Genomic DNA, 13,936 nt, shown 5'->3' on the forward strand with positions numbered 1-13,936 from the left:
GGTCACCGCCTCGGCTCCATCTTGAGGCTCCTCCTCCGCGGGAGCGCGGCGCCAAACTCGAAGCGTAAGATGGCGGCGGAGAGTATGTTCAACCGGCCGGTGTGTGTGCAAGTGAGGTGCCAGGGCTGCGAGGAGAGGTGAGGGGCTGGCTTGAACGGCGGCGGCGGGCTCCGGCTGGGCTCCCTCACCAGCTGCGCGGAAGCTTTATCGCATTCTTTAGGAGAAGGGCTGCCGAGCGACGGGCTCTTTCCTCCTCTCTTTTCTTCCTGCCCTGTACCCTAACGGCGGCTGGGCGAGAGGCGGGGCCCTGTGCCTAGTGCAGGCGGTGAGCTGGGTAGCTGCCGGCCTTGTTCCTGCTTTGGGGCTGCTTATGGGGACCCTCTGGGTTGGAGGGGAGGGCGCTTGGTGGCGGTGAGGCTGGAGGGGGCCAGTGAGGGCTGGAGCGGCTGCTGTGGGTGCGTCGCCAGGGCGGAGAGGGGCGGAGGAATTACGCGGTGGCTTTACAGAAGCGCTTTAGGGGCTCGGGGGGGGGCAAACGCTTCTCCCCTGCAGGCGACACGGGGGCTGGGGCTGCAGCCTCGGCCCTGCACGGCCCCTCGCGGCGCTGGGGGCCGGCTGCCCGGCCGGTGTTTGCGCGTCTCCCAGGCCGCAGCGGTTGCCCCGCGGGCAGGCCCGCCTCCTCCTCCTCCTCCTCCTCGCCGCCTGAAGCCGGCCTTACCGCGGCCTCCTGGAGCCTTTCGGCTCCCCCGTTACTGCCCCTGTGGCGTGGGCGAGCCCACGCGTCCGCCCCATCGGTATCTGCCGAGGGATAAGTCGGTTTGGGGGGACCCGTGCGTGTGTGCGTGGCTTAGCACTGGTGTTTGGGAAAGCCCGGGAATGATTTATGTGGAGTGTCTGCTCAAAATACGGTGATAGGGGTCCCGTCTGGGTTAGGCAGTGCGTGCAGGCGTTAGGGCTGCCCTTGCACAGGAAGGCTGGTGTCTGTGGGTGCGTTTTGTAACGCGGGTAACTTCTCGGATCAGTCAGCAAGAAGTAAATGAAGACAAGGTAGCACTGTATAAACGATTGTCAAAAGTTTCAGCGATCGTTAATAATTTTCAGCAGGCTTTTCCAAAGGTGGTTCTTCTTGGACAGAGTTTCAAAACCTCCTGCCTCACTGTTTAAAGTGTGGTGGATAACAAGCAACAAGAAAACCCAGGCTGAGTGAGGAGCTGTAATGGTAACTGAACTGTGGGGCTTTCAGGTGTCTTAGTAGTAGCCATCAATGGGAACTTTCTCAGTTTTTCTGCTTAAATTTTTGTGTTCAAAATGTCATCTGATTTGTGTAAAGTGGCTAGGAACACGTGTTATTTGGAGAATATTTTCCTGATTTGTTACTAAGTTGCATCTTTTTGTTCACAGGAGATTAAATGTTCGCGTCAATATTGAGCTGCTGTCAGTTTCTAACCCCATTCATAAAAAGGTTTGTGGATTAGCTTTGTTTGCGTCATTCATTAGGTGTTAGTTGAATTTCTTTGTGTAAAAGGACAAATAGGCAAAGGAAAAGAAAAATGGGATATTTTTTTTTTTAATATGATTTCTTGAGTAATTTAGTTGTTTTGGTATGGTGGGTTTTTTCTAGCCTTTTTAGCCTTCTCTTTTAGTTTCGCTGTTTATGGCTTATAGTGAATTTGCAAATTAAAAGTATTTGGAGACCTGCAGAGGAACCCACCTTGGAGCTTGCGAGTGATCTCGCTTTAGATATAATCAACAGTTATTTAAGAGTGTAGAGCAGCAGTTGTCTTTGCAGAGTCCTCATCTTCACCAGCAAAACTGAGAACAGATTTGTGGATGTAACACTTTGCTTTTTATTGATAAATGTGTTAGTCTTCGAATATTTGGAATTTCTCCAGTAGGGGTAGGAAGTAATGTGCTAAATTTGCAGTAAAAATGTTCTTTCTCAGGAAAAATAGCAATGAGATTACTACTGGAGGTTATAAAGTCTTTGTTGTTGTATGTCTAATTTGTCACTTAAACTGTGCATCCACCTAACATGATGTTAAGATTAGTCGTTAGTTGGTTGTGGTGTTATTGAGTAAAGATTTGTTTGTAAAGGAGTACTGTGATTTTGTAAGGTTCTGCTGACTGTGACAATGATAATATTAAGTGTGAAGAAGCAGTTCTGTTAAGAACTGTGTACCAAGTTGCAGCCTGTGTCAGCAGGAGCCTAGAAATCCAGTTGAGTACCTCAGTGAGTGATCAGTCTAAACCGATGGCTTCAAATGCTTGGATCAGTTAATGGGACATCAAAGCAGGCAGGCACTCTCAGCAACCCGCCCGAGCTGGTGTGGGGTGGTTAGTTTTAACATAAGCTGGCTGCACGTATAGACCCCTAAGTTTGTTTATACATCTCCAACTGAGAGTTCTGTTAGTGTTGCTGGATCTGAATTACTGAAACGGGTGTCGGTTCTGTGTGTGTACGTGTGCTGTGGTCACGCTTCAGGGGTGTCGGAAGAGCTGTCAGGTTTCAGCTGCCTGTTTTTTCTCTGCTAGGGAGTGTTACCTTCTTCACACAGGTTTGAGCCTTCTTATAGAGAACAGGTGCCTGGGCTTAATGTACCAGGTGTCTCGCTTAACCTCAGCCTTGTAATGAAAGACTAAGGTTTTACAGAGAAGGTGTTTTTTCCAAAACGCTGTGTAGACCTCCAGCAAACAAATGAGTTCATTTTTAAAAGCTAAGCAGCATAATGCTACAATTTTCCTTACGAGCTTACTGGACTTCAGCTGTATCCGTTTTATGTTTGCTTTGCAAAGCTCTGTATTCAAATGTATAAATGCTTCAGAAGGTGGTTTCTTAAACTTTCAGGAGTGGCATCCTCTGCAAAACTTCCAGTTACGGGAGTGATGTCTTTGTGATCCATTACAGTGGATTGCTAGTGCTACACTGTGTTTCGTGATGGGGAAAAATGGCAAATAGTTTTCATTCTGTAAAATGATGAAGACACATTCAATTTTGAAACCTTTGCTGCTCAAAGTTGATGGTTTTTATTTGGTTTATTTTTGTGAGAAATAGTTTTGCTGTTTTTCCCACTGCAGTATTTGAAGTTGTGTTAAATGTTAAGGTTTTCCACCTTCTGAATTAGTTGCCACAAATCTGTCTTGGGTTTTGTTAAACAGTAAAAACATTAAATACTGTTTGCCATACTGGTTTACTATATTTAAACAATCCTACAGAGTGGTTACAGTATTTTAAATTGTATTTAAATGTCTTTTCAGGATTTAGCTGTTCGATTGACTGATGATACTGATCCTTTTTTCCTTTATAACCTTGTCATATCTGAGGAAGATTTTCAAAGGTAATTGAAATTACAATGTCTTGTCTATGAAACATTTCTAAATGGCGAAAAAGAATGAAGGAATATTTTTAGCTTAGAATGGTTTATCTTAGAGTTTAGGTTTTGGCATTTTTCACTTGTGGCGTTTTGTCCGTGTTTATCTTTGACCAGTTGGTGAAACAGCCAGGTACAGGAATGTGATTGGCTCAGGGTTATACGGGTGAGTGGCAGAATGCTGGTGTTAAGTTCCCTGCATAGCCACAGTACCACAGTTGATATTGCTACTCCCATCTGCTGTTTATTGTGACTACTTCTTATAGACTATTGTATACGTGTCAACTAAAGAAATAACTGCGAGAGAAAAGTCTGTTTGCATGGACGTGGCTTCACGGACCTGAGCCGTTGTCTTGCGGGTTTCTTGCGTACTAGTTGTGCTGTTGAGTCTCGTTTTATGTTACTTGATCAGAATTTGGTCATCACATTTGGGCACCGGGCATGAACAGTTTGGTTTTTGGCTTTGTTGTGTGGTGTGTGTGGGGCTGGGTTGGTTTGGTTGGTTGGTTTTTGTTTTGTTTGGGTTTTTTTTTGAGAGAGATGTGATCAGTGTGTGGCTCAAGGCAAAAGTAAAACAGTTTGTGTAAAATAGATGTGCAGAAGTGTTTTGTCATACAAGGTGTGGCCTTGTGTTTGTGCTGTTGAATGCCTGCTTCTGTCTTTGAGTTTACTGTGTCTGTGGTGAAGGTGCGCGATGAAATAAACAAGTAGGCAGATAAAGTCTTGGTAACGGTTGAGCCTCCCCTCATTGTCATGAGTCTTCCGTGTGCCCCTGTCCCATAGCTCTACCACTCTGCTGGGAGGAAGACTTCTACTCAAAGGAGCATGTTTGTTGTGCCACAATAACTTCTTTTTTCTCATAGCACAGCCCACTTGCAAGAACTCTTGAAATCAAAAACTACTTCTGGTGATTATTATCCAAGATGTGATTTCTTCTGTGTTCAGGATTGAAAATGGCATGCTAGTGAATTTCAGTGACGTCATCAGGATGAGTTCTTTCTGCTAGTGTAAACAAAGTATTTTATAGGAAGTAAATTACACTTCTATATGCTGTTACTAATTTTTTTTCCCAAATCTTTTTATGTAGTTTAAAATCCCAGCAAGGTCTCTTGGTAGACTTTTCTGCTTTCCCACAGAAATTTATAGATCTGCTTCAGCAATGTATTCAGGAACAGAACAAAGATATCCCAAGGTAGGTACTAAGTACTAAGTGAGTGCCATGTTACTATGTGTGTATGTGTTGAGTTCTTAAAATGCTTGTCAGCCACTCGGACTGAGGAGAGTCAGTAGAAGAAGGATAATTTAACCTTCCCCTGGATGTATCTGAATATCAGTTGGTGTCAGTAACATCTTACTGACAAAACCTATGTCTTGGGAGGACTGGGCAGTGGAATTGGTGCCTAATAATACTCTCCCCACCTGAGCTGAAGCTGGCAAGCTGCACAAGCTAGCAGATGGGCATGGATGCAGCACTCATCCCTTTTTTTTTATTTTGTTAAAAAACAGTTTAGTCCTTGAGAGCTAAACTGAATTTCATGGACCAAGGTATAAATCGTCCTGTTTCACAGGAGAAGGCAAAGTTATAAGCCATTCTGATAAGGATTTTTTTTCTTTCGCCTCAGTGTTCAGATATTAAGATGTGAGGGGGGAGACCTGAGGTCCACTCTTCCCTGTAGCGGCCTTCTCATACGTTATTTTTGTTTGGGGGGTTGCTGGGGAGAGCCCTGTACCTCGCTCCACTCCAGCAGCCGAGCCGGTTCCTGGAGTGTGTACTGTGGGCTGTGAATTTTACTAGGCTGTAGGATACCTAAAAGTCACGGGTCTGTCTGCCTTTTGAATTCGGTTACAAAGGCCTTACTTGGTTTTGGACTCTAAGTCTAAGGTGGGCTTCTGAAGATTTAACAAATAAACTGATGAGTTTTGTGCATTTCTTGTTGTAAGGTGCAAGCATTTTAGTTGTACTTGTTTGTAGTATTAACTATAACATAGGGATTGAATTTCATAGTTCTTTTTCAGACAAAAACTGGACAGCCTTTTATTGTGCATATTAAAGTATGTTTTTATTTGGCAATAGCTTGTAGGATCTACAAGTAGTTTCAGGAAAAGAAATAAGCTAAATACTTGATTATTTGTGATTTTTCCCTAGGTTTTTGCTGCAGTTAGTTTCTTCAGCACCTGTTCTAGATCACACACCTGTCTCTTTAAATGTAGTGGAGACCAACCCTTTTAAACATCTTACCCATCTCTCTCTGAAGTTCCTACCAGGAAATGATGCAGAAATAAAGAAGTTTTTAGCCAGCTGTTTGAAACGCCTTAAGGTAAAGTGAAGGCTTGGCACAGCTGCAACTAGGCCTTGCTGCTATGTGTACTTAAGCATTTTTTTCAGTCTTAACAGGTCAGAAGCTGTATGCTCGGGTTTATTTTTGATTTTAGCTTATATATGTTGCTGCAGGCAGCTGTTTGGGTGCGTGTTCTAAAACTCAGTGGTTACTGTCACTCTAGCAATGAAAATGTGACGTGTGTATTCAGTCAAGCACTACACTTTGAGCTGGCAGAAAATGAGGTATTTTACAGGTGCAGTGCGTGCAGCGTGCAGCTGCTGAATGCTGCGAATGCCTCGGTGTCTCCTGCTTCCCAGCCTTGAGCTGACGGCCAGATCAGCTGCAGAAGTGAGACACTGCAAACTGTCGATCTCTTCGCTCTGCGGTTGGGTTTAGGAAAGTGTGCGTGGAGTTGTAAGGCTTGGTGGGCGTCAGAGGGCTGGTGGCTGTACGTAGCAAATTGAAGTGGTGACGTTGCTGCAGTTGGTACCGTGCTAGGTTGTATTTAACAAGAAATTAATGGTCTCATAGTCTGACTGTTGTCTGTTTCGGTTTTGTAGCCTGTGATTTGTCTCCTACTGGGCTGTCATGTTTATAGCCACCTAATAAGCCATTTTGATAATATAAATTTATGGTACTTCTGGTGATTTGTTGTTCACACAACTCCTTTGTGAGCAAGTCTTTATGGTGAGATGCTATTTGCTTATAGAAACTTGGTAAGAATTTAATTCAGAGTTTTTACCTTGTGAGCTAAAGCCTTTTCTTTTGAATTTATTACTAAAGTATATTTAATATAAATATAAAATAAATATAAATTTATTTATAATATAGAAAATATATAAAAATAAATTTTAAAATAAATAGAAAAAATAAAAATAAAAAATAATAAAAGATAATTACTCTTATTCAATATGAATTTTATTTCATAAGATGATTTTTCTACAAGTATAATGGGTACGTGGTTGCTTAGGCAGGGTATGCTGATAAAATGGAAGCTAAATACTGCTTGTGTTTTGGGAGCTAAGGATTTGCCTTGGTGTCAATTTGTACCCAGGAAGACAAAGTGATGTTGGAGGAAAAGCTTAGAAAAACTGAAGAGGATCTTACCAGACAACTGAGCTACACTCAACAGGTAATGCAAATTTTTAATTTTCCTGTTGTAATTTGCACTGTTTTTAATTGGTGGAAAATGTACCTCCTTGTGGGCTGGTTGGTTAGCCACTGCCCAGCCCAGGTAGCCGACTTAGGCGTGAGCGTGAAGAGCAGTCTGCTGTAGCTTTTCTTAGGAATGGGTGAGGTGTGCAACTGAAGAATAAAATTCAGTTCTTAAGTACTAAACCAGAGTGCTACTTTATTTTGTACAGAGGTCTGTCTGTATATGGACACATGAATAATTTACTTAAGGTATGGTAGTGCGAAGATAAATACACGCTCTGTATTCCATGAATGGTTGGAAATCTTGGTATTTGGAAAAATTGTGAAACCATGATAAATAAATCAGAAGTCTTGGGCTTCATGTTACTCTACTACTGTTGGATTTTTGCAGTCAGCCCAGTAATGACTTCACATTTGTGTTTCAAGAGGATGGTTTGGGTCCAATTCTAGAATTATCGAGGTGACTTTTTTTGTCTACCGAGAAACAGCAACACTCCATTAAAGCTGCTATTATGGAGCTTTTTTGGGACGGAATATTTGCTTACCTCATCTTTGCAGTTTCAGCTGGAATTACTGGGATGTGTTTGCTGAATTGGAATGAACAATTACAAATCAAAAAGAGGAAAAGATGCCACTGAAGAATTTATTTATTTATTTATTTTCCCCCTACTAGAACACTTTGTGTTATAAGGGTAGGGAACATCAGCAGGCTGGTTTTGCACTCTCAAATAGTGGTTGGAAGAAAATACAAGTGGAAATGAAGGTTATTTCATCCACAGTGTCAGAAAGGTGCTCTTTAGCTTCTCAGCGCCCTACTTTCCTGTTTATGGAATGAACAGGTATTTTGGCATCTGGTCCTGAAATTTAGACTTTTCTTAATAATTCCATGTCCTTTTTAAGAAGTAACAGTAAAGAATCATTCAGTATTGACTGAAATGCTTCAATTTTTAAAACTCTATATGCTTTCTTCAACTTAAACAGAGCTTGTCGGAGAAGAGCCGAGAACTAGACAAACTGAAAAACGAATGGACATCATACACTACGGCTCTAACAAACAAACACACGCAGGAGCTGACAAATGAAAAGGAGAGAGCTCTCCAGGTATGACAGCAGGAAGGAATTAACAATAGTCTTGTATGTGAATAGTTTCTTGGCTTAATTTTTAGATTAATTAAATAACTGCTTAGTTTCTTTGCTTCTCATAGGCACAAGCTCAGTACCAGCAACAGCACGAACAACAGAAAAAGGAACTGGAAACGGTGCATCAGAAAAGTATTCAGCAGTTGCAGAACAGACTCTCAGAACTCGAGGTCATCAATAAAGACCTAACAGAGAGGAGATACAAAGGAGACTCCACAGTCAGAGAACTGAAGGCAAAGCTTTCCGGAACAGAAGATGTATGGTTTATTAATTTCCATAACCAAACTTACTATTCTTGGAACATTAACACTGCCTGCCTATGCATCCAATAGAAAAGATAGTGTTTTAAGTTTGTTCAGCTCCTCTTCATTCCACATTATGCTTACGATTTAGGTGTGTCTGTTTTAAATTACTATTACAGGTTTTCTTAAAAAATAAAATAACACAACATTCCTTCCCAACGTTCTAGGAATGTCAAAGAGCAAAGCAGGAGGTGCTGTCGCTGCGTCGGGAGAACACTACTCTGGATGCTGAATGTCATGAGAAAGAGAAACTGATTAATCAGCTGCAGACACGGGTTGCTGTTCTGGAACAAGAGATCAAAGACAAAGATCAGCTCGTTGTCAGAACAAAAGAAGTATTAGATGCGACACAAGAACAAAAGGTTCCTTCAAGTTTCAAAATCATTTTCTTTAAAGCTCTGTAGAACCTTCTTAGCTGCGCTCTCTGTAGAGCAGCAGCTGACCAGGTTTGTGAATACAGCAAGTAAGCTTCCAAAGGGAGTTAAAGATCCTAAATCAGGGCAGCCAAAGTAAACCGGATGCAATTTTGCGAATGTCACTACTGTTTTAATGTTGTACTGGAGTAAAGTCGGTGGTACTTTTTGTAAACAAAAAAGTGGGTGAGTTGAGGTCCTGTGTGGCTTCACTGAAAAGCAAGGACTGAATTTCTTGTAAGGGTTAGCTCTCAAAGCGTTACTGAGGCTCTGTGTGAAATCGTAAGCGATGTCTATCGCGTATCTTTATTATAATATTTTTAATACTCTTTTAAAGGTGATACTGGAAGAGAGTACAGAGAAAAAACAAAGTCATATTGAAAAACTAGAGGCAACAATTAAGTCGCTGTCAGCTGAGCTGCTTAAGGTTTGTTTGAAAGTGCCATTATCCTTGTGAAATGTCTTCCTTATTTTTAAGTGTTTATTTTGAGAATATCTGATTTTTTTTTTTTTCTAAATAGGCTAATGAAATCATCAAGAAGTTACAGGGAGACTTGAAGACTCTAATGAGTAAATTAAAATTGAAAAATACAGTAACAATTCAACAGGAAAAACTATTGGCAGAAAAAGAAGAGAGACTTCAAAAGGAGCAGAGAGAACTGCAGGAGATGGGGCAGTCTCTTCGAATGAAAGAGCAGGAGGTATTGTGATGGGTTAACCCTCTGTCCTGTAAGTGCTCTTGTATGCGGTGTCTTGGGGTTCTGTGTTTTTTAACTTACAGTAATAAGGTCTTAAATCTTAAATCAGTCTGGAACAGAATGTACTATTTACGTAGCTAGCCCGTTTATTTAAACGTGTAATCAACTTTTCATCTTTTTCACGTTAAACTGATTCGTAAGAGCCATCCATCCGTGTGGGACAGAACTAAAGTGGTGTTAAGAGTTCAGAGCAACGTGATGGATGAACCAATGTGCTTTAGAGGGCGTGCTCCTGTGGGAGTTGGTGAAGGGGGCAAGATTAGGAACAGAGTGAACTTTTTCTTCCATTGCGTACAGTCCCCTGCTTAGAGTCCTTGCATTAGTGAATCACAGAAAAATTAAGGTCGGAAAAGTTTCTGGCTGTCATCTTGTTGAAACCCTTGCGAAATGTAGGGCTTATTTTAAAAGAATTATATTGCTTTTGTGAAAAAACTGAGTTCAAACTAAGTAATTTTAGAACAACTTCAGAGATCCTTTTTGTTTGTTTCTATTATATTTTTTTTCTTTGGTTTGTAATCAGCAGTAGCTCCCGATGGCGTTGTAATTATTACGGGAATATTGCAGGTTTGCAAGCTACAAGAACAGCTAGAAACTACAATGCAGAAACTAGAAGAAAGCAAGCAGTTGCTGAAAACCAATGAAAACGGTACGTTTTATACAACGTCGTTTCTCCCTCTGTAAAAACGACACGGTGGTGATCTCTAGCTGCTACTGAACAGTCATGGAGGCGGCTGTATGGCTTCACCCCTGTTCCTTGTTTCGTAAAGAGCTACGATTGTTGTTGTTCAGGGGAAACACGTGGGTATGCAACAGCCTAGAGCTGGCAGTGGAGAAGACTTCCTCTGCCGTTGGTGCCTGTGGTTGCTTGGGGTAGTGTGTGTGTGTGGGGCGAACTCCCCCCCGAGGAAGGGGCGGAAAGAAAAGGCTTTTCATGAGACCAGGCCTTCTGGTGATGCTGGAGCCTAAGGAGGGAAAACAGCCCACCCAGCTGTCACTTCTGAGGAAGGGCTACCTGCTGTTTTGCAGGCTGCGAGCCTGACCTTTTTCTTCTCTCTTCAGTGATCACGTGGTTAAACAAACAGCTGAATGAAATCCAGATGGCAAAGAAGCTGGAGACTTCTGCCAGTGCCCATGGTGGTGGTAGGGCTGCCATTTCACCTCACAGCGTGGTAAGATACAAGTAGAAATAACATGGTTATGATGTAGTCGTTATTTCCTGAAATGTATGGCCTTAAAAAAAAAAAGAAAGAAAAAAAAGAAGTGCTTTCATCTTTAGTCCTTATAGTTTTGGGTGGGTGTGGGGTTTTGTGTTTTGTTTTGTTTAGTTTGTGGGGTTTTTTAATAACATCATACCCTGTTGGGTGCTACTTGATGCCCTGGCCTTCTAAGTGACAGTTTATTAAAATCACAGAACAGTAGGGGCTGGAAGGGACCTCTGGAGATCACCTAGTCCAGCCCCTTGCTAAAGCAGGTTCACTCAGAGCAGATCACATAGGATCTCATCCACGCGGGTTTTGAATATCTCCAGAGAAGGAGACTCCACAGCCTCCCTGGGCAGCCTGTTCCAGTGCTCTGTCACCCTTAACGTAAAGAAGTTCCTCCTCATGTTCAGGTGGAACTTCCCGTGCTCCAGTTTGTGCCCGTTGCCCCTTGTCCTGTTGCTGGGCACCACTGAAAAAAGCCTGGCCCCGTCCTCTTGACACCCGCCCTTTAGATATCTGTAAGCGTTTATAAGGTCCCCCCTCAGTCTTCTCCAGGCTAAAGAGCCCCAGGTCTCTCAGCCTTTCCTCACAGGGGAGATGCTCCCGTCCCCTCATCATCTTCATAGCCCTCCGCTGGACTCTCTCCAGTAGCTCCCTGTCCCTCTTGAACTGGGGGGCCCAGAACTGGACACAGCACTCCAGATGTGGCCTCACCAGGGCAGAGTAGAGGGGGAGGAGAACCTCCCTCAACCTGCTGGTCACACTCTTAATGCCCCCCAGGATACCACTGACCACCTTGGCCACGAGAACACATGGCTGGCTCATGGCTAACTTGCTGTCCACCAGAACTCCCAGGTCCTTCTCCACAGAGCTGCAAAATAAAAAATACACAAAGCAATGCAAAATGAGCTTGGGAAAGATGAAGTGCAGGGTGAAGGGAGGGGAAAAAAAAAAAAAGGCGTTTTTGTGTTGTGAGGTTAACTTACATACTAATTGTCTGTATAGGTTGAAAAAGAAAGTGTAGTATTTGAATACACTTATTAGTGGTATTTATAAACATGAAAATAAGGAGTAAGAAACATCACCTACTGTCTTTGTGAAAGGTGGTAGCTCGTTGGTTCTTGTTCCGTGTTGTCCCTGTGTGCACAGGTGTCTGTTGTCCCCCAGCAATTGGTGAGCGGCTTAGTCTGTAGTGGAAGGGCTTATTCATGCAGAGAGGTCTCCGATTTACAGCTAGATACAGTTAATGTATTAATTCATTACCGGGTGTGTCACTTATTATGAGCTTGTAATTAGTGTAAGCTGAGAGTGCTCAGCTTGTCTAACTTTTAAGAAGTTACAAGTTTTCCTTAAGAATGTGGATCTTGGAAAAGTGACATTTTCTTCCCCTTGGGAAGACTGAAACGAGCGTTAGCTGTGTAATTGGGTTAGTTGTTAACTTTGGGATTTTGAGCTGCTACAAACCATTACTTCAAGAATTGTTTTTCTCCTTAATGGATGTATTCTCTTTCTCTTACAGCCTGACCGACCGTCGTTTCCCAGCTTGGGAATCACTCATCCCATTTCTCCTCTGTATGCCTACCAGAACTTTCCGGAGCCAGCACACGCCAAAAATGTCCATTCACAATGTCCAAAGGCAGGCACTCTGACTTCTCTGTTTGGTTAAGAACGTGACAACATGAAACATCAAAGCTTCATGTTTTGAGTGTTTCTCAAAATGCGTAAATATTTACTGTACATCCTGGTACTCTGACAGGCCACCTGGGGCACTGTCCCCACGAGCCATGGCTAATGCTCCGGTTCAGGTTGCTCATTCTTGCCCGCTTTGCTGCTGGCAGCGCGGTGCGAGGCCCAGAACCGTTCATCCCCGAGGTGCTCATACTCCAGGCGGTCTCCCTGGTGGGCTCAGGGCTGGGGTCGCTCTCTTTAACCTCTGTCTCTCGCGGTCCTGCAGGTTCAGTTTCACACACAGCTGCCTAAAATGAATCGATGTTCCGATGTTCAGACAGTGACTGCAACTACTCATCCAGCAAATAAGGAGAAGTAAGTGTCATCTGTTGCTTTTTTTTTTTTTTGGTAATTATTATAATCTTTATAAAGTAATTTCTTTGGTGTGTGTCTGGAACGGAGCAGAACCTTTCCAGCACCGAGCTAGTCCTGTGAGCTGCCTTTCTCCGTCAACGTGTTAATGAACTCCACGTTGTGGCAGACCAAACTGCTCGCCACGCAGGGTTTGTAGATAACCCACGGCGAGCCGTGCCTTCAGGAGTGGCACCCAAGGAACAGAAGTTCGTTGTCCTTCCTGGTGACAGACCAAAGGCTGTCGGGTGATGGGTCGGTCAGAAAATCAGTTCCACTCTGCTTAACCCACGGGGTGATGGACTACAGTTAAATGGTGAAGGTCACAGGAATGCAGGTGTTGTGCTTGAAGTTACAGGCTTTCTGAGTGAGTCTGTATCTGCATGTGTTGTGAGTGCCCTGCTAACGAACTACACTAGTTTTGAGTTTTAATTAGCCTTTTTATTTCTAGCGGTGATAATTTGGGGCTGGATTCAAAGTATTTCAAGAAAAAAGATGACAGCATTCCTTTACAAGGGCTTAGTCAAAATACACTCAACTCAGGTATGTATGGGAATAGTGACACCAGACCTGGTCTGAAATGCCCTCACTGGGTAGTGACAGTCGCGGTTCTAGGAAGGGTGTCTTGTTTCTGCTCTGCTGCAGAGTACCTGAAGCCGTACTTGCCGCCAAAAGCCCAGCCGTCGCCAAAAGCTGCAGTCACACCAGCCTCGGCTTATTTTCCTGGATAGCAGACAGGGTGCTTGCAGTGAGTCCTCTGGGCCGTTTGGGGGATTTCTGGCTGTCCGGTGATGATGTATGACTAAAGCATTGATGTGAACTGACGTCATTCTCTAAGTCTGAATCTGTTTTCTTGGAGACGGAGATCTTGACTGACCTGGGTGACTTTTCAGGATACTTGAGCCTGAAGGAAAGAGAAATCTTAAGCAGCCACGGCCTTAGTGGGAGCAAGGCTGTAGTTAAGTCACGGGGTTATGCAGGTTCTCTCTCAGCACGTTGGAGACCCTGGAGTCTCCCGAAAAACCCACTGAAGCACAGACTGTTTTGGTGCAGGAAGGGACAAGCGTGGCTCTGTAACAGATGAAACGGGTGCTCTAGCGTTCCCCGGGGGGAGGATGTTGCTCTGTGACTCCGTTTCTTGGCCCCTTTCAGAGGAAGGGTGCTGAGCTGCCGGGCCGGAGAATGGGCGAGGCCGGCG

At 43.6% G+C, this 13,936-nt stretch overlaps 1 protein-coding gene across 1 annotated transcript; it reads left to right on the forward strand.

The window, feature by feature from the left end:
• Window positions 1–69: 69 nt before the first annotated feature.
• Window positions 70–13,469, forward strand: SASS6 (SAS-6 centriolar assembly protein). Its single transcript, XM_086463137.1, has 17 exons — window positions 70–137; window positions 1,402–1,462; window positions 3,256–3,335; window positions 4,456–4,560; window positions 5,515–5,686; window positions 6,744–6,821; window positions 7,826–7,945; window positions 8,050–8,241; window positions 8,454–8,648; window positions 9,037–9,126; window positions 9,221–9,400; window positions 10,022–10,103; window positions 10,517–10,626; window positions 12,179–12,295; window positions 12,614–12,702; window positions 13,190–13,281; window positions 13,384–13,469. Exons 1-17 carry the CDS (start codon window positions 70–72, stop codon window positions 13,467–13,469), a joined length of 1,917 nt encoding a protein of 638 aa, XP_086319263.1.
• The last annotated feature ends 467 nt before the right edge of the window (window positions 13,470–13,936 follow it).

The sequence above is a fragment of the Leptosomus discolor genome, chromosome 3 (assembly GCF_034619465.1).
Source record: "Leptosomus discolor isolate bLepDis1 chromosome 3, bLepDis1.hap2, whole genome shotgun sequence".
NCBI classification, from domain to species: domain Eukaryota; kingdom Metazoa; phylum Chordata; class Aves; order Leptosomiformes; family Leptosomidae; genus Leptosomus; species Leptosomus discolor.